This window comes from Schistocerca gregaria, chromosome 11, assembly GCF_023897955.1.
Source record: "Schistocerca gregaria isolate iqSchGreg1 chromosome 11, iqSchGreg1.2, whole genome shotgun sequence".
Lineage (NCBI taxonomy): Eukaryota > Metazoa > Arthropoda > Insecta > Orthoptera > Acrididae > Schistocerca > Schistocerca gregaria.
The window spans coordinates 25,968,798-25,993,694 of record NC_064930.1 but is presented as its reverse complement, the minus strand read 5'-3'; the positions used below and the strand labels follow the sequence as shown (position 1 = coordinate 25,993,694).

Genomic DNA, 24,897 nt, shown 5'->3' with positions numbered 1-24,897 from the left:
GAATGTTCTCCTTTTCTAAGTTTTCTTATAGATATATCATTTTTCAGCATAAGTCCTGAGGAGTGTAGTGTTTTCTGTGCACCTTTTCAGTTGACGTAGGTTTTGCAGAATATCTTTTCTTAGCCTGTAACATTCTGTACGGAATCGAATTTTTCATCCATCTTTTGTATCTGGGATTAGCAGCCTGTCTTAGGAGTTCTCCTATTGCTTCCTCTAGTCATGAACTGTCTATTAGCATTTCAATTTGTTTTATGTCACGTGATTTTGCTTCAACTTTCCCTTGAAAGTGTTTCTTCCTCTTTTTCTCGTGCTTCTCACCACTCTCCTTGGATATTTATTTCCAGAGGGATACATTTCAAAGTGGTGTGTTGTCTGCAGTTCAGAGAGATGATATATTATGTCTGTTTGGTCACCTTATGAATGTGATGTCTGTTGTGCTCTTGTCATTGTGGGAAATATATGTAGAGATGTTAGGATTGTTTAATAAGACAAAGTCTTCTTTCTGCAACTTTTCCATTATTATTTTTGCTTTGTAGTTTTGTTATGTCCATTCTGCAGTTTAAGTCTCCAGAAATAATTAATGGTTTATTGTGCTTGCTATGAGTGATCAGGTGTCCTATTTCATCTAGTACATCAGAGGCTGTTTTATTCAGTTGGAAGTATGCTGATATTGTTGTAATGTGTTTCATTTCTATCAGAACTGTACGTCCCTGTTTGATAGTTACAGTTATTGGTGTTAATTCTGGTTTTATGAGAACAATTATTCCTCCACTGGGTCTTCCTCTGTTCATTTGTTTTGCGTGGAAATGAGTGCAGTAAAATTCTGGGTATTGCCAGTTTTTTGTTAGAAATGTGTGTTAGGATTGCTGTGTCATAGCCCTTTGAGCTATGTACATTGCACTTTCTATATTCCATAGGAGGATCTTTAAGGTTCCTACTGCTCCTACTTCTTTACATTTTCTTGGGCGGTGTTCTTAAGTCTTATGGAAGAGAGACCCTGGCATTTTGTTGGAAAAAAATGGGGAAAATGTAAGTGTCTGACAGTGATACCTGCTGGCCAAAATCCATCTTTATTTGCCAACTATGAAAGGGGATGCCTACTTTAAGGATTTCATATTATTGTTGTTGGGCAGTTCTTCACATTTTATATTTTCCTTCATTCCTTTCTTATTGAGAAATTGTTTTATTTAATCCTGTGGTCTCTCACATTTGTACTGTCCTACGTAGAGCAGGGCCATCCTATCTGCAGTTTGTAGATCTACATCTCATGGTCCAACATCAGTCAGTGTCTCATGCTGCTTAGCTGGTCTCCTCTCCCTTTTATGGGTGACTTCAGTGTTGTTCATTTACTTTTGCTTCTGATCCTGATATTGTGTCATGTCTCATGTTGTAGGTATTTCATCTTCTTTTGTTAGAAACACATCTTCGGCTTCCCTCTTCATGGTGTTGGGTCTTTTCTGTTGTTTTGGTGTCTTCTATGTTGTACTCACAATTTCTTTCTTTATCAAAATCTTTACACTGTTTGTGATGTTCTTCTTCATGAGGCTAATCTTTTGCATAACTTTTTCTGCAGCTTTTGCCTCTAATATTGTGTCATAGTCAGGAGGCTAATGGTTGTAGTTACAAGTGGTCCATCCAAGTGATGGTATGTGATAGTGCCCACTCTGTTTCTTTAACTGTGTCAACAGGTGGCACCACTTGTCCCATAACGTTGTGGTCCAAGCCCTCTGTGTGAGGGCTGTCATAGTTACAAGTAGTACTGCTAGTTTTCGATATTTGATGGTTGCCACTATCAATTTCTTGTACTGCATCATCAGATGGTACCACTTGTCACTGTGGTCCTCTCCCTCTGTCTGGACGTTGCTAGACTCACTTTCCGAGATCATTTTCGTCTCTTTCTTGAAGTACTCTCTGATTTCCACTTTGTTTATCAAACTTTGTCGAGCACACTTAACAGGTTTGTCTACTACAACCACCACATTAACCATCAATATCACAAGCAAAATGGAGAAAGGTTAATAGAATTCTACTGATAACACAAAATTACACTGATGCCAACATGTTTCAGTGCCAAACAAAGTGATAATAAAACATGGGAAATACACCATTGTGGTACTGTGAATTCTGTTTTATTCATCTCATGATGTATATTTGCAATCAATTTGGTTTGCATACAGGAGACATGTCAAAAATTTATAATACAGTTACAAAGATTTTTACATTAATAAATAATAGCACTACAATAAATAACAACACCATACGGATATTTCTTGAAATATATAAAACACTGTATCCAACTAAAATTTCCAGTTCGTCCTGCATGAATTCATCCACTGAGTAATAATGCTTCCAGTATCTCATATACTGTAGCTTCCTTTTAAGTGGACCTAAATACATCTGCACCAACTTGTTCCCTTTTAATTCATTACAAATTTTCATTCACATATATTGAGGTCCCTGGGCATACAGTCTGAGATGGTGGGTGGAGGGTATAAAATTTTCTTTGTTTCTAATATCATGTAAATAGACAAAATGGTTTCCCTCAAATAATTCATGTCTGGTGTACAAAAATATAATTATCTCATATGTATAAGGATGGCAGAGTTAATATTTTAAGTTTTCTAAATAATGGTTGACATGGTTCTTTGTGATTTGCAGTGCACATATTTTGAAATTTTTTTTCTGTATTTTTAGTGTCCGCACCATATTGATTTACCCCAAAAAACAATACCATACCTAATAATGGAATCAAAGCAGCTTTTACATGCTACTTTTCATGTGCCCATGGCAGTTGCAGCTGATAATATTTGCACTGCAAATTCAAAGCTAGGTATTCCATGTGCACATGTCAGCTCAAATTTTTATGTACAGTTAAACCTCAGGATTTGACTGAGTCAACTTCTTCTATATCTTGGCTGTTGTGTAAAATCTTAATCTGCTTGCATTTTGACTGTTTGGTTTTGAACTGTGAGTCTTACATATATTTAGTTTCAACCCACATAGCTAAAACGGAGTTTCTAAGGTACTGAGGATACTCATCATGGATTTGGATTTTTTTCTGAATCCTGATCTTCAACTAAGACAGAAGTATCACCTGTGAATAGAACTGATAGGTAGCTGATATGTAATTATAAGTTATTAGCATAGCACAGAAACAGAACTGGGCCTAATATGGAGCAGATGATGTGACTTACCAAACAAAAGCGCTGGCAGGTCGATAGACACACAAACATATACACAAAATTCAAGCTTTAGCAACCGGCAGTTGCTTCGTCAGGAAATTGATTGGAATGACTCCTTACCCTTTCATCTTTCCCTCTTTCCTGACAAAGCAACTGCCGGTTGCGAAAGCTCAAATTTTGTGTGTATGTTTGTGTGTCTATCGACCTGCCAGCGCTTTTGTTTGGTAAGTCACATTATCTTTGTTTTTAGATATATTTTTCCCACGTGGAATGTTTCAAACTTCCACATGGGAAAAATATATTAATAACAAAGATTCCAAGACTTACCAAGCGGGAAAGCGCCGGTAGATAGGCACAATAAATAAAACACACAAAGACACACACACAATTTTGAGCTTTCGCAACCTGCAGCTGCTTCGTCAGGAAAGAGGGAAGAAAAAGGAGACATGTCATGCAGGATGAATGGAAATTTAAGTTGGATACAGTGTTTTTCTTCCTTCTTTCCTGACGAAGCAGCCGCAGGTTCCGAAAGCTCAAAATTCTGTGTGTGTGTTTGTGTGTTTTATTTATTGTGCCTATCTACCGGCGCTTTCCCACTTGGTAAGTCTTGGAATCTTTGTTTTTAATATATATATACACTCCTGGAAATGGAAAAAAGAACACATTGACACCGGTGTGTCAGACCCACCATACTTCCTCCGGACACTGCGAGAGGGCTGTACAAGCAATGATCACACACACGGCACAGCGGACACACCAGGAACCGCGGTGTTGGCCGTCGAATGGCGCTAGCTGCGCAGCATTTGTGCACCGCCGCCGTCAGTGTCAGCCAGTTTGCCGTGGCATATGGAGCTCCATTGCAGTCTTTAACACTGGTAGCATGCCGCGACAGCGTGGACATGTGCAGTTGACGGACTTTGAGTGAGGGTGTATAGTGGGCATGCGGGAGGCCGGGTGGACGTACCGCCGAATTGCTCAACACGTGGGGCATGAGGTCTCCACAGTACATCGATGTTGTCGCCAGTGGTCGGCGGAAGGTGCACGTGCCCGTCGACCTGGGACCGGACCGCAGCGACGCATGGATGCACGCCAAGACCGTAGGATCCTACGCAGTGCCGTATGGGACCGCACCACCACTTCCCAGCAAATTAGGGACACTGTTGCTCCTGGGGTATTGGCGAGGACCATTCGCAACCATCTCCATGAAGCTGGGCTACGGTCCCGCACACCGTTACGCCGTCTTCCGCTCACGCCCTAACATCGTGCAGCCCACCTCCAGTGGTGTCGCGACAGGCGTGAATGGAGGGACGAATGGAGACATGTTGTCTTCAGCGATGAGAGTCGCTTCTGCCTTGGTACCAATGATGGTCGTATGTGTGTTTGGCGCTGTTCAGGTGAGCGCCACAATCAGGACTGCATACGACCGAGGCACACAGGGCCAACACCCGGCATCATGGTGTGGGGAGCGATCTCCTACACTGGCCGTACACCTCTGGTGATCATCAAGGGGACACTGAATAGTGCACGGTATATCCAAACCGTCATCGAACCCATCTTTCTACCATTCCTAGACTGGCAAGGGAATTTGCTGTTCCAACAGGACAATGCACATCCGCATGTATCCCGTGCCACCCAACGTGCTCTAGAAGGTGTAAGTCAACTACCCTTGCCAGCAAGATCTCCGGATCTGTCCCCCATTGAGCATGTTTGGGACTGGATGAAGCGTCATCTCACGCGGTCTGCACGTCCAGCACGAACGCTGGTCCAACTGAGGCACCAGGTGGAAATGGCATGGCAAGCCGTTCCACAGGACTACATCCAGCATCTCTACGACCATCTCCATGGGAGAATAGCAGCCTGCATTGCTGCGAAAGGTGGATATACACTGTACTAGTGCCGACATTGTGCATGCTCTGTTGCCCGTGTCTATGTGCCTGTGGTTCTGTCAGTGTGATCATGTGATGTATCTGACCCCAGGAATGTGTCAATAAAGTTTCCCCTTCCTGGGACAATGAATTCATGGTGTTCTTATTTCAATTTCCAGGAGTATACAATAGAAAGAAACTTCCACATGGGGAAAAATATATTAAAAACAAAGATTCCAAGACTTACCAAGTGGGAAAGTGCCGGTAGACAGGCACAATAGATAAACACACACACAAAATTTCGAGCTTTCGCAACCGGCGGTTGTGAAAGCTCGAAATTTTGTGTGTGTGTGTTTGTGTGTTTTTTTATTGTGCCTGTCTACCAGTACTTTCCGCTTGGTAAGTCTCGGAATCTTTGTTTTTAATATATATATTTCTGCTTGTGTATGTGCGGATGAACGTGTGTGTGTGTGTGTGTGTGTGTGTGTGTGTGTGTGTGTGTGTGTGTGTGTGTGGGCACGCGAGTGTATACCTATCCTTTTTTCCCCCTAAGGTAAGTCTTTCCACTCCCGGGATTGGAATGACTCCTTACCCTCTCCCTTAAAACCCACATCCTTTCATCTTCCCTCTCCTTCCCTCTTCCCATATATATTCAGTTAGAACAATAATATGCACCACTTAAAGAGATGCTAACTGCTTTCTATTTGATAAGTAAGATTTAAGCCATTGTATGGCGCTTCTGCTGATGCCATATTTTTCAAGTTTATAAACAAGCAATGCATGGTTTACAGAATTAAATGCCTTTGTGAGCTCCTAGAAAATTCCTGCCACCTTATTTCCAGATTAAACATGCAGCAATCAATTAGAGATTCACTAAAAAGATGATGAACACCAAGGTTAGCAATAAAACAAAAATAGAATCATTACTATCTCACAGAAGAGCCATTTAATTCTGAACTGGGACAAACAGTTATTAGGGTACATCGCCACTAGTGATTGGCTACAAGGTATTATCAAAACTACTTCTGAAGAAAGTAGAAGAAAATATAAAAAGTATGGTTGGACATTATCAGTTGGTCTTTAGGAAGGGAAGAGGAAGCTCACAACATATCATTACTCTGATTCTAAAAAAAACAAAAGGATGGTAACTTTGACATAGAGACTCTTTGAAGGATCCCGAACAATAGAGAATTAGATGGGACTACAAGAAAACCAGTAACAGGAATATAACAGACACAGAGGAAGGCCAAGTAGGCAAGGGCATGATACGCAAGAGTGCTGCAGGAATCAAGACTAGTTCCAAAAAGAGAGCTGAACTATCACCAATTACATTCAACATAGTAAAGGGCAAATTCACTGAACAGTGGGGAGAAATAAAAGATGAAACTGGAAAACCAAATATTAACAGTGAGAATACAAAGGATAAACGGCCTTAACTGGACTCCTCAGTCTTTGCAGACGACATAGTGATAATGAGACAGAAAAAGATACAAAGCATAACTAGACAAATTACGTATGATAGCCAGATGGGTGGAACTGAAGATTGTCTATAAGACAGACATTGGTGAGCACTAAGAGCTGGGAAACACTGAAAGGCACTGTGCAGAGGGTTAATAAATTTAAGTACCTTGGAGAATATATAAAAGAAACAATAAGGAGAAATGAGGGAATTACACAGGATGAATATAAGGTCAGCCTTCTGTGTTACAAGAGGCATATACAGTAGAAACATAATGTCTATGATCACAACAACCATGCACTACAAGACAATGATGGTGAATGCAGCTCTGTATGTGGGTGAGACAATAGCACTAAGAAGACCAGATGTGGCACAACTATACAAAGATTAGAAAGAAATTCTCAGAAAAATACTAGGTCCTAAAAGAGGTTGTGAAATATGAATGTGAAGACCTAGGGGAGAACTCAACTGGAGTGTGACAACTATCAGGAGAAACCAGAAAGGACATGATTTGTTAGGCACATGATTAGGATGAATATCAACAGAAAGATCACAGAAGCATGGAGAACTACTGGTAGGACAAGAGGAAAGACAGGAAGCAAGTGGATGCAGGGAAGTGAGGATCAAAGTGGAAGAGAGAACAACTTACGTGCTCGCCAATATGCCAGATATGAATGACAGAAGGATAGAGAGAAATGTTGGTTTATGCAGATATTGTGTATCAAGAGAGACAAAGAGACTGAAATAGAAGTGTGAGTTATGTTTTTACGCCTTACAGCCAGCCTCGTGCGTACATAATTTCCTCCAACCATGCAGAATATTCTCCACATCTGTTGAATAATTTGTCACTTCTTTCCTAGAAAATAGTGATTCATCATGACTCTTGCAGCTGACAAAGACTCAATCTTTGTTGGACTACAACATATACCATACAGAGCGGAAGGTCTCTGCCACCTATCTAAAAGTAGCACAGTGGAAGGAGCCAGTCTTGTAGTTTTGGACTTTTTAGTTTTTTCAGTGATAACACGTGCTTCAGTACCTTAAAGATCACATAGAGTTCTGCATTAAACACAGTAAATTGGCTGTAAAGTTTAAACCTAAAGATGTGGCAGGGAAGACTTCTGAGCAACCTAGAGTGTCTTCTTTTTTTTTTTTTTTTTTTTTTTTTGAGCCATTCATGTACTCTGTGATAACACTGCCATATTTATCTGAACAATTTAAGAAAGAAGATTTAAAAGCTATACTCTAGGCATGACGGTATGCTAACTGTTTGCCACTCCATTCTGATGTCCAAAGATGGCTTTAGTCAGGGAATGACACAGCAGTCAATCAGTCAGTCAGTAGCAGGTTCATACTCGCCTGCACTGTTATAACATGGGCACAACAGGAAGCACACAGTTTCAATAACTTGTCTTTCATAATACCCAGTATTTAAAATGTTTATAATCATAAATACAGAAGTACACTGTAAACATCATTAGAACAATAGCAATTTAAGTAAAATGTTTTTTTAAAAAAATGACATCAGTTTTGATCATATAAAAACCATTCTCTGGAATATAAGCACATTTATAGGTTTAAAGGGTCACCCAACCACAAGAGTTACAAACTAAATATAAAAACATAAGAAGAATTAAAAGAAAAAAATATCCAATGGCGGCAGGAATAGTTTGAAAATCAAGCATGGACACAAATGTCAACTGCTGGATGTGTGGAGAAACTATGGGTTAAGTGGTAGCAGATCTATGCTCTCTTCTGCATGGTGCCAATAGCAGCCAATAGAGCACACAGTAAATGAAAACATCACAGAAGTTCATAATAATTTATTATAACACAAAACTATAACTACAGGAGAAGTGCCTGATCTTAATGAACTACATGGGAGTACTTTACCTTTTAACTACTTCTGTTTTAATGATTGAACATGTTTTCAAAAAGATAGTTTGTTATGTTGAACTAGAATTTTACAAAGACAATCCTGAAATGCCACTATTACAAAGTATATATGTTGACACTCTGTTGCTTTTTTAGTGGTTCCAAAGAAGAAATAGATTCACTTACTGTTATTTAAAATAACATTCAACCTAAGATTTTCTTCACAGTATAACATGAGAACCATAGAAGTATAAATTTTTTAGCGCTCACCATTTCAGTTTGTGACAGCAAGCATTGCTTTGCCGCCTATGAAAGCCAACTGCAACAGATGTAATCATTCATGCGAACTCCTGTCATCGATTTAAATATTTAAATTTTTTTTTAAAATACACCTTATGCCTGATGAAGTTCAAACAGCAATAACAATACCGAAACATTTTGTTAAGGTCAACAATTTTAATACTAATGAAGTTGGTTTATTATTCAGTAAGTTATAACAATCACATGATTCTCTGGAAATCATCAATCAAAAATGTTACTAAAATGAGCTACATGGTAAATATTTATGAGAAAATAAATCATTTACTTAAATTCCTGATGGCATGCAGCTTTACTGTATGGTTAAATGATGATGGTGTCCTCTTGGGTAAAATATTCCAGAGGTAAAATAGTCTTCCATTCGGGTCTCTGTGCGGGGACTACTCAAGAGGATGTAGTTATCAGGAGAAAGAAAACTGGCGTTCTACAGATCGGAGTGTGGAATGTCAGATCCCTTAATTGGGCACATAGGTTACAAAATTTAAAAAGGGAAACAGATAGGTTACAGTTAGATATAGTGGGAATTAGTGAAGTTTGGTGGCAGGAGGAACAAGACATCTGGTCAGGTGACTGCAGGGTTGAAACACAATATCCAATAGGGGTAATGCAGGAGTGGTTTAATAATGAATAGGAAAATAGGAATGCAGGTAAGCTACTACAAACAGCATAGTGAATGCATTGTTTTGGCCAAGATAGATACGAAGCCCACGCCTAACACAGTAGTACAAGTTTATATGCCAATTAGTTCTGCAGATGATGAAGAAATTGAAGAAATTTATGATGAAATAAAAGAAATTATTCAGATTGTGAAGGGAGATGAAAATTTAATAGTCACGGATGACTGGAATTCGTCAGTAGCAAAAGGGATAGAAGGAAACATAGTAGGTGAATATGGATTGGGGCAAAGAAATGAAAGAGGAAGCCGCCTGGTAGAATTTTGCACAGAGCACAACTTAATCATAGGTAACACTTAGTACAAGAAACATAAAAGAAAGTTGTATACATGGAAGAAGCCTGCAGATACTGACAGGTTTCAGATAGATTATATAATGGTAAGACAGAGTTTTAGGAACCAGGTTTTAAATTGTAAGACATTTCCAGGGGGCATATGTGGACTCTGCCCACAATGAACTGTAGATTAAAACTGAAAAAACTACAAAAAGTTGGTAATTTAAGGAGATGGGACCTGGATAAACTGACTAAACCAGAGGTTGTACAGAGTGTCAGGGAGAGCATAAGGGAACAATTGATAGGAATGGGGGAGAAATGCAGTAGAAGAAGAATGGGTAGCTTTGAGGGATGAAATAGTGAAGGCAACAGAGGATCAGGTGGGTAAAAAGACGAAGACTAGTAGAAATCCGTGGGTAACAGAAGAAATATTAAATTTCATTGATGAAAGGGGAAAATATAAAAATGCAATAAATGAAGCAGGCAAAAAGGAATACAAGCTTTTCAAAAATTAGATCGAAAGGAAATGCAAAATGGCTAGGCAGGGATGGCTAGAGGACAAATGTAAGGATGTAGAGGCTTATCTCACTAGGTTAAGATAGATACTGCCTACAGGAAAATTAGAGAGACCTTTGGAGAAAAGAGAACCATTTGTATGAATATCAAGACCTCAGAGGGAAACCCAGTTCTAAGCAAAGAAGGGAAAGCAGAAAGGTGGAAGGAGTATATAGAGGGTCTATACAAGGGCGATGAACTTGAGGACAATATTATGGAAATGGAAGAGGATGTAGATGAAGACGAAATGGGAGATACGATACTGCGTGAAGAGTTTGACAGAGCACTGAAAGACCTGAGTCGAAATAAGGCCCTAGGAGTATACAACATTCCATTAGAACTACTGACAGCCTTGGGAGAGCCAGTCCTGACAAAACACTACCATCTGATGAGCAAGATGTATGAGACAGGCGAAATACCCTCAGACTTCAAGAAGAATATAATAATTCCAATACCAATAAAAGCAGGTATTGACAGATGTGAAAATTACCGAACTATCAGTTTAATAAGTCACAGCTGCAAAATACTAACACAAATTCCTTAAAGACGAATGGAAAAACTAGTAGAAGCCGACCTTGGGGAAGATCAGTTTGGATTCCGTAAAAATATCGAACACGTGAGGCAATACTGACCCGACAACTTATCTTAGAAGTTAGATTAAGGAAAGGCAAACCTACATTTCTAGTGTTTGTAGACTTAGAGAAAGCTTTTGACAATGTTGACTGGAATACTCTCTTTCAAATTCTGAAGGTGGCAGGGGTGAAATACAGGGAGCAAAAAGCTATTTACAATTTGTACAGAAACCAGATGGTAGTTATAAGAGTCGAGGGACATGAAAGGGAGACAGTGGTTGGGAAGGGAGTGAGACAGGGTTGCAGCCTCTCCCTGATGTTATTCAATGTGTATATTGAGCAAGCAGTTAAGGAAACAAAAGAAAAATTCAGAGTAGGTATTAAAATCCATGAAGAACGAATAAAAACTTTGAGGTTCGACGATGACATTGTAATTCTGTCAGAGACAGCAAAGGACTTGGATGAGCAGCTGAACGGAATGGACACTGTCTTGAAAGGAGGGTATAAGATGAACATCAACAAAAGCAAAACGAGGATAATGGAATGCAGTCGAATAAAGTCAGGTGATGCTGAGGGAATTAGATTAGGAAATGAGACACTTAAAGTAGTAAGGGAATTTTGCTATATGGGGAGCAAAATAACTGATGATGGTCGAAGTAGAGAAGATATAAAATGTAGACTGGCAATAGCAAGGAAAGTGTTTCTGAAGAAGAGAAATTTGTTAACATCGAGTTTAGATTTAAATGTCAGGAAGTCATTTCTGAATATATTTGTATGGAGTGTAGCCATGTATGGAAGTGAAATATGGGACGATAAATAGTTTAGACAAGAAGAGAATAGAAGCTTTCGAAATGTGGTGCTGCAAAAGAAGTTTGAAGATTAGATGGGTAGATCACATAACTAATGAAGTATTGATTAGGATTGGGGAGAAGAGAAGTCTGTGGCACAACTTGACTAGAAGAAGGGCTCGATTGGCAGGACATGTTCTGAGGCATCAAGGGATCACAAATTTAGCATTGAATGGCAGCGGGGAGAGTAAAAATCGTAGAGGGAGACCAAGAGATGAATACACTAAGCAGATTCAGAAAGGTGTAGGTTGCAGTAGGTACTGGGAGATGAAGAAACTTGCACAGGATAGAGTAGCATGGAGAGCTGCATCAAACCAGTCTCAGGACTGAAGACCACGACAACAACAACTTAAATTCTGTGAACTGACTACAGCTTTCACTACTGATAATCTCTTACAGAACTGGTTTGTTGTGGTCACACAAATGGACACAACTGGAGCTGGCACACTGAGACATTTTGCAACTGATGCCACTGGCAGCCTTTTGAAGCTCACCACCAACCACAAGTGGGACCCAATCAGCAACCCCCAAGCTGCCGCCACTGAGATCGTCTTCTGTGTTGTGACAAATGGCAGCCCTAAGCAGTAACAGGATGCACGCTAGCATTTGCATATGGCAGTTATAGTATGGAGTGCCAGGGTTGCAGTTCACAGTGGAGATCAGCCTGCAAGACGATCTAAACGTGGAGTCACCTATAGCCTTCACAAAGGGACAAGTGTTTATTACAATGATTGACACTGTGATGCCCAGGACGAGCATTGTCTTGTTTACATTATATTCAGTAATTCTCATGTTGACAGGCCACTACTTTGTTGTATCTGTCTGCAAACACATACAAAGAGTTGCTGTACATGTTGAGTACTACAGCACAATAAAGTGTATGTTTCTGTGTCGCTAATTTGTCTGCACCGTAATAGTTCCTCCATCCAACTCGGAGCACCTAAGCCTAACACAATGTGTGTGAGCTAATCAAGACAATCCACACACATCAAGGCTCAAGCACACTGTTGGTAATTTCAACAGTAGTTATTTAAATTCTGGTATTTATAAAATTCTGTGTGATGATTCTGATAAAGAATACATTGGACAGATGAGCCATAATTTCTCCACTCAGTTTAAAGAGCGTACATCAGACACTACCCCGGTAAATCATTATATGGCCAGTATGTAACCCAAAGTAATCATTCCAAAGAGTCCATTCATTCTCCATAGTGCTCCTAAAGAATTCTTAATAAATGCATTTGAAGATATAGAAATTTATGTACATGATAAAAATAAGCTAATATCTTTACTAAATGAGCAGTTAGGTTTTAGAGAATTTTTTTTTTCATCTCTTTCATGATTCACTATAGAAGTTGCCTGCTCTTTTGTTTCTTGTTTTTATTATGGATACCCCTTTTTAAAAGTTTCTAAAGTTATTATTTTTCACTTATCCATTTCCATTAATATTTGTATCATCTTTTACATATTTTATCTTACATCACTAATTATTCCATCCAATGGCACTCTGTTAAGCAGTATTACTATTACAACTATATTTGTGAGTTTTATATCTGTGGATATTAAGTTTTAGGTCTATTATTTTGTGACCAACAACATCAGGCAACATTCTCCAACAATCATGTCTCTGTGGTGCCACACAATGTTCCACTAGTAATCACAGCAAAACTCAATGCAGCATACATGTCACTGCAGCCACATACAAAGTTACATTTGCCTTGTTGGTGATCCATCATGACGTATACATTGCCATGATTACTAGCAACATCGAACACACACATCATTTGATCTCTACATCTGGCCTTCCATGTTAACATGTAGCAGTGGCTGGTGGTACTTTCATCTCTGGTACTACTGTCTGGCTGCCTCACAATATTTCACAATGTTCCACAGCATCAGCATCTGCTGAGTTTATTGTGCTGTGGTTTTGTTCTATGTCTAAATGCCAAGATCACAGACTGCATACAGAGGATAGTCTTTTTTCTCAGTAACAATTTCCATTGGTTTACTACTTGTAATTTTATATAATGTATTCTGATAAAATGTGTTCTGAAGCATTTATGATTTGTTTTATTTGGCTTATATTATACCTTTTATGTTTCATTTATTGCTGCTGCTTTGTATGCACATTACTTTTGTAATGTCTTTAGTTATTTTAGTAACTTGTGACAGATCTGCATGGAAGCCAGCCAGAGACAGTGCAAGACAATATAAAGATTATTTGCCTGCCAGGGGTCACTAGCTTCCTGCCACAGATGACTGAGGTGTCACCCACAGTCAGTAGCCTCTGGTGGGATGCCAGGAGCTTCTGAAGGGCACACTACTTGAACGATATGCATGCCATACCCATAGGAACGGAGGTATATTAAAATGTGGGTTACAACATTTACTGTATGCCTTACTGGTTGCTACTGACATCATGCAGAATGCAGTGCTTGGAGCTTCTCCCACTTAACTGAGAGACTCTCCACACTATTCAGCAGTTGACAATCAGGTCTCAACAGAAGTTACCTGATCCATTTGTCACATATGCTTGCCACCATAGGGTACATTTCTCCTTTTAATTGTTCTTACATTTCAATGCCTCAGTTTGCAAAACTTCTTGTTAGACGTACCTCTAAATCTCTAAATGAACTTATATTTCAGAGGATGTTCTGAAGGTGGCCTTGAAAATTTACTAAAACTGGTCATCATCTAAATAAGCATTTTGATACGATCAAGACTGTTTTAATTTCTTTTTACAAAATAAATACATTAACATGTTAATAAAGATATTAAAAAACTACAGTGACACCGCATGACATCTGTGAGTCTGTGGGAAATGATGTGATTTTGATTCATATGCATGTAAAGTAAAAGCACACACACCATTTAAAAGATAACTAACATGTGTATCCAATCACACTGTCATGACATAACCACACTGAAGTGCAAATCTGAAGGCAGTGTTATCAGTGACGTACAACACTTAACACTGAAAGCACATTTTGTTTGAACATCAGTGTATAGCCTGAACAGTTGTATGAACTGATGACCCGTAACACAACAGCCAGTGATACTAGTCATTAAGCCTACTGCTTGAACAACAGTTTGTGGCAGCACTACTCCTTGCTCTGATTCTTCAGAGAATCCAACTCTATGTATAAGCCAGCTTCAGACACATGGAGTGAAACAGGTGCAAATTGCACCAGTAGGACCCAAAACATTGTTCTCAGTGATGAAGGTAGTCAAGTTCAAAATCAAGGGGTCATGGCAAAAATTTTTAATGAGCACATTTTAAGGATTGCCAGAAAAAAAAATACAAGATACAACAGGTACATAGAAAAGGCCATAAAATACGGAAAGATCATTTCCCAATATTTTTTTTTTTTTTAGAGCAGGTAGGTTGAGCCCCCTATAACAGTACAAAAATCAAGAAGAACTGTAATCTTTTAAGAATCAAATTCAAATGGTGTGAATAGTATTTCCAGCAAACCGCTAAAAGACTGCCGTAATCAGTTGGTAAAGTCCTACCTCATATATTCAATTCCTCTGTCAAACAAGGTATCTTCCCTGACAGGATGAAGCAGCTATTGTAAAGTCCCTCTACAAAAAAAAGGCAATGCCTCACATGTTACAAACTATAATCTCCCCCCCCCCCTCTCTCTCTCTCTCTCTCTCTCTCTCTCTCTCTCTCTCTCTCTCTCTCTCTCTCTCTCAACTACATTTTCTTGAGTCTTCAAAAAATTAATATATGCCAGGATAGTCAGCCACCTAAAAAGCTTTGCAATAATTAGTAAAAACCAGTTTGGATTCATAGAAGGTAACTCCACAAACAAATCTATATTTTCATTTACCAATAACATTTTGGAATGTCTTGACAGGGAGACATTGCCTATCAGCATATTTAGCCACCAGTCTAACTTTTTCAACTGTGTCAATCATAGAATACTCAGAGAAAGCATGCCACTAGGGAGACTGAGAACCAATGGGCAACTGGCTCCAATTCTATCTAGAGAGCAGTCAACAGAAAATAGCATAGACAGTAACAATACACACGCAGGAGTGGTACAGTCCAACTGGTGAACAATTCATTATGAAGTTCCACAAGATTCTGTCCTTGTCCCCTACTCTTTCTCATATATAATAATGACCTATCTCTATTGTCAAACAAAGCTAGCAATTTTACTATACTTGCTGATGACACAGGTATTGTGACAGATAGTAAAACATCCACTGATCTAGAGTTAAATGTCAACCAATTACTTGCAGATATTATAAACTGGTTCACAGCAAATTCTCTATCAATAAACTTGAGCAAAGTCAGTTACATTTATTTCCATTCTGATTACAAACGCACACAGGAAATAAGCATTGAACACGAGAGTCAGAAGATATGAAGGCTACATTATCTGAAATTCTTTGGCATCCGTATCGATAGCAGGCTGAACTGTGAACACAATATCCACCAAACCCTGAAAATGCTTAGCTCGGCTAACATTTATCTTTGAGACAATCACCAAAACCAAAGACATTTAACATCCACCTACTTTGATGACATCCATTTACTTATTTGTTATAGAATAACTGTCTACGTCAATTCACCAATGATGAAAATTGTCAGAAAAAGGCTGTTCAAATTTTATGTCGAGTGCCTCCAAGAACCTCATTCATAATCTTTTTAAACAAATAGGGATACTAACAACTACCCCATAATATCTCTTTTCAATCCTGACATTCATGGTTCACAGTTTTCTCAATATGAAACAAGCGAGTTGTACCATCATCATAAGAAATGTGACACACACTGTGACCTGAAAAATTTGTATCTAGTGAAAAAGGTGTAAAATACATATGTACAAAATCCTCAATGTCTTTCCAAGTAATATTAAGTGTCTATGAGGTATAATGTAGTGTTTAAAAGTAAGCTAAATGAGTTGTTCCTTGAAAAAAACTTCTGTTCTTTAGATAAATTCTTACCTCTGTTTCTCTATATAATTAGAACATATTGATTGTGTTTCTTTATTATTATTTTCTGATTTGTATTCTTAATCTTTGCTTGTAGTGCTTAATTATACAAACATAATAATGTGATTAAATATTTTGATTCACCCCACACCTATGCGTTACCATGCAGAAATATCTAAGAATATGTATCACAATAAATAACTAAATAAAATAATTAAAGATATAATCATACTCAAGTTAATTTTTTAATTCAGTAATTGTAGGCCTATAAGTTAGAGCGATATGAAAACTACCTTCCACCACCATTTTTTCAATTGTATAAACATTTATGCAATTGGTATTGAGAAATATTTACATTTTTCTAAAAGAATAGGTTTCCTCCTGAACTGTGTCATGCAATGATATGATTGTGGGGGTATGTTCAGTAGTTACTGTCTGAAAAATGGGGAACTAAGAGTTAGTACCAAAGAATAATACTAATGCTGAAATCTGACTGCATGAACAATGAAAAAGTAGTTAGTGATAAACCTTTTTCCATTTCATTGTCTTTTGAAGTGTGTCAGTAAGGAAAAGTCTGAACAAGTGTTGAATTATTTGCAAAGTTTGTTGGTAGCCACCAAGTACTCTCATTCTCAAATACTGGAAGAATATAATTCTGGGTAATTTGTGAACCATGAATTATGCTGCCTCAAGACATACACACACATTCTACCTTTAATACTTATTGTGTTAAACCTTTAACCTAAGATTATACCTTTTACAGAGTCGATTATGGCAGTATCTTAAATTTTTAAATTTAGTTAATAATTACAACACACAGAAAACCAAATTTTCATTCCTCTGGATGCCATTAGATAAGCAATCTGCTGCTGGCACCAGGTACCATTTTAGCCATTAATTAATACAGACTTTGTTGCAATCAATTTTTACAGAAACTGCGACAGTTATCTATATAGCTTTTCACATATTATGTACAAAAAAATAGCTAAACCACAACTACTTACAGCTGATGACTCTTTCCCCCCTGCCTTTGTGTAGCTATCTCTCAGCATTTCACCTACAAGAAAAAAATAGACAACATAAAAAACATATTGCATTTCATCACCTCTGTAATAAGTTCAAATGACAATAAAGATCCTGTAAATATGGAAAAATATAATGTGCACACAAAAAACTTAAAAACTGAACTGAAAAATATAAATATTTTATACAGCAACTGTAACAGATTATATCTTTGTTTCCCTAATCTTTGGGGATGGTAAATCTTTTTTGTTGCACTATCACTGTGCTGATTAAGTATGTCGTAGAAGATGCAGGTTTTCATGTACATATTATTGCCCCCATTTGTTAATAATAGAATCTTTTTTAGTGTGAGACACATTCTAATGCCTGAAAAAAGATGTAGATGTAGATGTAGATAGAGCTAGATGGAGCACTTGCCTATATCTAGAATCTTGAGGGGAGGGAGGTTTATGCACTTTACATTTATTACAAAATTCTCATGCATTTCTAAAAAATATTGTCAGCTATTTTACTAAGTTGCAGATTTGGCATTGTTGTTTTCAACAGAAAATGCTGTCTGTGCCATTTTTAAAATTTCTTTATGTTTTTCCAGGTAGGGTAATATGAAATGGAAACTTTTCCCTGATGTTTTGTTGCTATCCCACTTGACCTTCCTCAGTTCTAATTTATTTTATATTTCAGATTTTTTATTTTCAATGAGACTCCTAACAATATAAATTGAGGAATCATATTATTTCTTCAGAGTAACTCGTTGAATATCTTATGACAAAGATGTAATTTCATATCATTCAATTAAAATGGTGGCATTCACATTCATATTCATATTAATGAAGTGTACTTCAAATATACTGATTAAAAATGCTTCCCATTTTGGTATCAAAATAATCTACCAGAAAATATTGAGTTTATATCTATCAATCCTTTGTGGTATAATATCTTCTTAAATTCCTTTCGCATAAGTTATATGAGGTGCTATCCAAAATTTTCGGGACTGGTGCTGCCATCTGTTGAAAAATCTTACCTTCAGACTAATGGTCACCATCACCCTCTAAGTAGTTCCCATCCGCACATACACACCAGTCACAGCACTTCTGCCACTCGTCAAACATTTTCTGGAAGTCCTGTTCTTTGAGGCTGTTTGTCACCACCAGCAATGCTTCTTAAATCCTCTCTAGAGTGTCGAACCAACGGTCTTTCAACTTAAGTCTCAGTTTTGGGAATAGCGTGAAGTCGCAAGGTGCCAGATCTGGCAAGTATGGTGGGTGGGATAGAACCGCCATGTTGTTTTATGGCAAAAAGGTCCTGGTGAGCAAGGACATGTGACAGGGCGTGTTGTCATGATTCAGCAACCAGTTCCTTTGATGCTAAAGTTCAGGCCGTCGTCGTCACACATTTTAATGGAGCCGATGCAAAATATCATGGCAGTATGCTGACTTCACTGTTTGGTTGGGTGAGATTTATTCTTTGTGCACAATTCCCTTGGGATCAAGGAAAACAATGATCATGCTCTTCACCTGTCTCACATTTTTGGGTCTTGGAGAGCCAGCCCTCTTCCACTGGGACGATTGTTGCTTTGTCTCTGGGTCATAACCATAAATCCAGCTCTCGTCGCTGGTGAGAACCCGTGACAAGAAGGTTGGATCATCGGATGTGGTCTGAAGAAGGCCAGTGCACACTTCAACACACTGTGCCTTCTGATTGGCAGTCAAGATCCTAGGCACAAATTTTGCGGCAACACAATGCATACCCTATTCATCAGTCAACATTCATTGACGTGTCCCATAACCAATACCCACTTCAGCCGCAAGGTCTTGAATTATTTGATGTCGATCCGCAAGAATGAATTGTTGAAGTTTGGCAACAGTGCCTGCTGTTGTGCGGCTAATGGGCCTTCCAGTGTGAGCATCATCTTCAATGTCTGTACAGCCGGCCCTGAACTGAGCATTTCATTCAAACACATGCGTACAACTCAAGCTCTGTCCCCCAAACACTTGAATCATTGCAAGGGTCTCCGTAGCACTTTTCCCAAGATTTGCACAGAATTTGATACACACATGCTGTTCTGTTCGTGATCCATCATAAAATCACCACACACACACCAAACACAGAGTATTATGGAAATCACTGTGGACACACGACACGTCCTCCCAGCTGAATGCCACTCCCCACACTGATTCATCAGATATGCAACTCTTGCCACCTAGCAGTGCAAGGATCTACTCCTACTTTCCAGATGGCAGCACTAGTCCCAAAAATTTTGGATTCAACCTCATATAAAGAAAGCCAATTAGAAAGTTACCCCCTCTAAGATTAATTTCTGTGGACAACCATGCAAAGATACACAGGTTTTTATTACAAAGCTGACTAAACCTAATGTACTGAAGTTTGACAAAGTAATATCAATATCTTGATACAACCACTTTATTTACAGACCTCCTATTCTCACTTGTCTGTAATGGTATGATGCTGCCTTCTATTTGTATATGTAAGTGTTTTTAGCTGCCCCCAGGCCTCTGGTTGTTATGCTGTTGTGCAGTCATGTCTGAAAGTGACACCAGTTAAGAACCTGCTCATGATACTGGTGTTACTACGTGTCATTTAATATTCAAGGACACTATCACTGCTGAGTTGTAAAGCAAAGATACTCTACAGACACAAACAACAGTCAGGAACTTAAACTAGTAACACACGGATAAAAATTTGAATGATCAATAAGGGTGACAGTAGCTGTTATTTAGACACAATTTAAGGAAGAGTTTGCCAGTAGACTAACACTGCCCTTTCTTTACCAGTATCGGTGTACACAGTGGACATCAGAGGGTCCCATAAGGAGTTACAGGCCACAAGAGACGTACAGAGGAAAATGAGAGAAATTGGAAAAATTCCGATTGACAGAGCAACTTGTAATAAATAAACATCATAAATGACAGTGTATAAGTGTCAAGTAAATCCACTTCCAGGCTACATCCACCTCCTTAATGCAGAATTTATGATTCACATCACAAACAACACATAAATGAACAAAACTTTTCACAAGGAAGATATTTTACTGAAGAAAGGTGTCTGACAACAGCTGACTTAGAGAGCATATACAGAAAAATGGATAATTTTTTTCCTTGAGTCATCAGTCATCTTACTGGATTGATGCAGTCTGCTATGAATTCCTCTCCTGCATTAACCTTTTCATCTCAGAATAGCACTTGCGCCCTCTGTTCTCAAGTATTTGTTAGATATATTCAAATCTCTGTCTACCTCTAAAGTTTTTGCTCTCTACAGTCCTCTCCAGTATGTTGGAGGTAATTCCCTTATGCCTTAACATATGTTTCATCACTTTGTCCCCTTCTTCTTGTCGCTGTTTACCATGTGTTCCTTCTTTCACTGATTCTGTGGAGAACCACCTCATTCCTTAACCTAGCAGTACACTTAATTTTCAGCATCCTTCTGTAGTATAACATCTGAAATGCTTCTAATCTCTTCTTTTCTGTTTTCCCACTGCCCATCATTCATTACAATACAATGCCATGCTCCAAGCTTACAAACTCAGAAGTTCCATCCTCAGATTCAAGCCAAAGTTTGATGCCAGCAGGCTTCTCTCGGGTAGAAATACAATCAGAAAATATAGATAGCAAAAATTTCCGTTCATTTGTTCAAAATCTTAAATCCTCACAAGGTCTTCAAAAATTGCTTAGGAATTTTGTAACACTGTTGCATGTGGAAACAAGTGTGTTTTATATACCTTTTTTAATACATAAATAAATGTTTATTATAAAAAGTAAAAACATTATTACCAATATTTCTGCAAGGTTCTTACTGTTTTAATTCAAATTTTTACATGATACTCTGATGAGAATTAAGATACACATTGGCTTTATATTTCAGTATAAAACTATATGTGTAATATGTAAATGGGAAATATTGTTATCAGAAATTACAAAAAGCACTTGATCGATTGCAAAAATCAAACAATGGAAAATCCAGGATGGAATGTAAAAATACTAGAGAAGAAAAGTTACTACTCACCATATAGCGGACATGCTGAGTCATGATAGGCACAACAAAAAGATTCACACAATTATAGCTTTCGGCTGGTCTTAATGGCCGAAAACTATAACTCTGTGAATCTTTTTGTTGTGCCTATCACGACTTAGCATCTCCACTATGATTGATTGCGACTTTTACGTGAACAGCAATCAGGAATGGAGTGGGGAAGGGTAAGGGATAGCAGGGTAGGAGTTGAGGCTGAGAACAGAACTGTCTGGTTGGGCGTGCGGACTGATGAAACTGCCAGGTGCATTGATGGGAGTGGAGACTGGAGGAAAAATGTGGAGCAGAAAAAGAGGGGAGAAGGAAGGAGAAAGAATGGGTGGGTACATGGGCAGAGGGGAGCAAACAATGAGGGTTAAGAGACATGAAAACAGAGGTGGTGGTAGGGAAAAGGGGGGGGGGGGGGTAGAAACTGTTGGGTGGAGGGTGCAGTGTGGGGGAGAGCAAGTTGTCATAAGTTCAGCCTGAGAATGCATTGTACAGGTAACTTCCATCCATGCAGCTCAGAGAACATGGCAGTAGTGGCAGGGTTTGAATCAAGAGGTGCCCTGGTTGTGATGCAGCCACTGAAAACGTGCAAGTTTATATTCAGCTATACATTGTGCCACAGGGTGGTCTAATCCATTCTTGGCCACAGTTTGGCAGTGGCCATTCATCGTGGTGGACATCTGGTTGGTAGTCATACCAATATACAAGCTGTGCAATCGTTGGAGCAGAGCTGGTGTATGACATGGCTGGCTGCACTGGTGGCCAAGACTTTGAGGGGGTAAGATAACCCTGTGACAGTACTGAAATAGGAAGTGCTAGGTGGGTGGATTGGGCAAGTCTTGCACCTGAGTCTTCCAGATGGACATGATCGCTGTGCCAAGGAGTAGGGATTGGGAGTGGCACAGGGATGGACTAGGATGTTGTGGAGGTTGGGTGGGTGATGGAACACTTTAGCAGTGGCTGGAATGATCTTGTGTAGGATATCCGTCATTTCAAGGCTTAATGATAGACAATCATAGCCTCTACAAAGGAGGTGGTTCAGAAGTTGAAGTGTGGGATAATGTTGGGTGACACAGGGGGCAATCTTTTGTAGCTGACTCTTACAAGTGATGAGAGGATTGGGAGTGTGTGGGGAAATGAAAATCAAACTCTGTCTGCAGACTAGGTGTGTCGGATACTGCCTGTCTTTGCAGTCTTTGGTGAGACTTTTGGCATACTGGCAAAGGGAGTTCCTCTCACTGCAGATACACCATCTCTGGGTGACCAAACTGTGTGGGAGGAATTTTTTGGTGTGAAAGAGATGGCAGCTGTGAAAATACTGGTACTGTTGGTGGCTGCTGGGTTTAATGTGGACAGAGTTGTGAATGGAGCCATCAGAGAGATAAAAGTCCATGTCCAGGATGGTGGCAAGCAGAGTTGAGGAAGACCAGGTGAAACAATTTGTAGAAACGATGTTGAGGTTATGAAAGAATGAGGATAGAGTGTCTTGGCCGTGGGTCCAGATCATGGAGATATTATCAGTGAACTTGAACTAGAGCAGGGTTTCGGGAGGCTAGGAAGGGTTCCTCTAGATGGCCTATAAACAGGTTGGCATAGCAGGATCCGATGTGAGGGCCCATAGCTACGCCACAAACTTCTTTGTATACCTTCCCTCCAAAGGAGAAGTGGTACAATACAGTTAGGTAGGTGTATGAGGAATGAAGTAGGGGGTTTGGAGTCTCAAGGACATTGGGAAAGGTAGTGTTCAATTGCACCAAGACAATGGGTATGAGGGTTTTGGTATCTAGGGATGTGTTGCATCAACAGTGACCAGTAAGAAACCAGGAGGTAAAGTTTTGCTGATGGTGGAGAGTTGGTATATTGTCAAGGGAGACTAGATTGCCAGTAACTGGTTGGCAGTCATGGTCATTAAGGGCTGAAATACTTGCAGTGGGGGCACAATAACAAGCTACAATTTGAAGTCCATGATTGATTGTTTTCTTAATTTTGTGGAGGATGTAGTAAGTGGTAGGGTGGGGTGTCATTGGGTTGAAGAGGAAAATCAATTCAGGGGAAAGTCAAACCTTTAGATAGTACTGAAACTTCTGTGGGACTGAGTAATATTGAGGAAATGTTAACAACAGTTTTTCAGGATTGCTTAAGCTCCAGATCTGGATTTGGGGTGTTGCTAGGGAGTTTTGAGGAATGCTCCTATTTGAAAAGGTCCACTGGCAGGGTCCAGGTTCTATGAAGGTTTCACAATGAGGAACACTGTGGATATGATAGGTGGTAGATAGTGGTGTCCCAAAATGACAACATCGTGTCAACAGGTTTGATAACTTATGGAGGTGGTGTCTTGATTGCTATTCCAGGTGCTGGAGAGCAAGGGTTTCAATCTCAGGTATGTGATGTATGTAACAGGGATCACACAGCAGCAGTATCTTGTGGAGGGAGCAGAGGTGGTTCTGGGTTGCCTGTGTCATGGAAGTGTGTTTTTGCAGCACCAGGCCTGCGAGGGACAAGGACTGGTGGAATCTGAAAAGGTGAAGGTCCCTGCAAAAGGAGTGGTGGCATACAGAGAAAGGAACTTTTGTGCTAGGGAAATTGGAGTGGGGGAGATTCCATGTTTTAGGCAACATTTAAGGAACCGTATGTGGAAATCGGTTTCAGCTAGAAAAAGGGATACTTTCCTGAACTGGTGCAAAATGATGGAGAAAAAGTTCACTGTAGCAGGGATGGCATGGGAAATAACATAGGAAATGGACAAATGAAGGTATTAGGTGGCTGTGATGGGAACTGGATAACAGAAACATATGCTTAAAAATATGTGCAGGCATGCAACTACGCACACAAATAAGCAAAAAAGGTATAAAAATGTCAAAATATGCACAAATACGTGAAAATACAGGGTTTACTCAAAAAATACCGGAAAATTCACAATTTCGTGCCAATGGTGTGTTGGAGTGAAATGGTTGGTTGGATTAAAAGAGGGGAAAAGGGACCAAACTATGAGGTCATCAGTCCTTTGTTCTCAATAAAACAATGCAACAAGTGTGAGTAAAATAAACGAGACCAACAACTCAAATGGAATGAAAGGAAAAATCACAAGAATGATGAAGGGCAACAAACATGTACACGGACAAAACGGGACGTGAAAACCACAGAAATGCAAGAAATGGGATGAAGAGATTAAAATAACAAAGGAGATTACCATAGCTGGCTGACCATGAGAATAAAAAAGGAGACGCCAGCCACACTCACAAATAAAAAGTAAAACTAGATCATCCAGTGAGG

The 24,897-nt window shown here is 39.1% G+C and overlaps 1 protein-coding gene across 6 annotated transcripts in view; it reads right to left on the bottom strand.

The window, feature by feature from the left end:
* LOC126295317 (histone-lysine N-methyltransferase eggless-like) overlaps positions 1-24,897 on the bottom strand; it is a 337,334-nt gene that overhangs the window by 214,647 nt on the left and 97,790 nt on the right. For all 6 annotated transcript variants that reach the window (XM_049987773.1, XM_049987771.1, XM_049987774.1 and 3 more), the window contains one exon: positions 17,574-17,626. In XM_049987773.1, the coding sequence (XP_049843730.1) occupies positions 17,574-17,626 (53 nt within the window). The remainder of the gene's footprint in view (positions 1-17,573; positions 17,627-24,897) is intronic.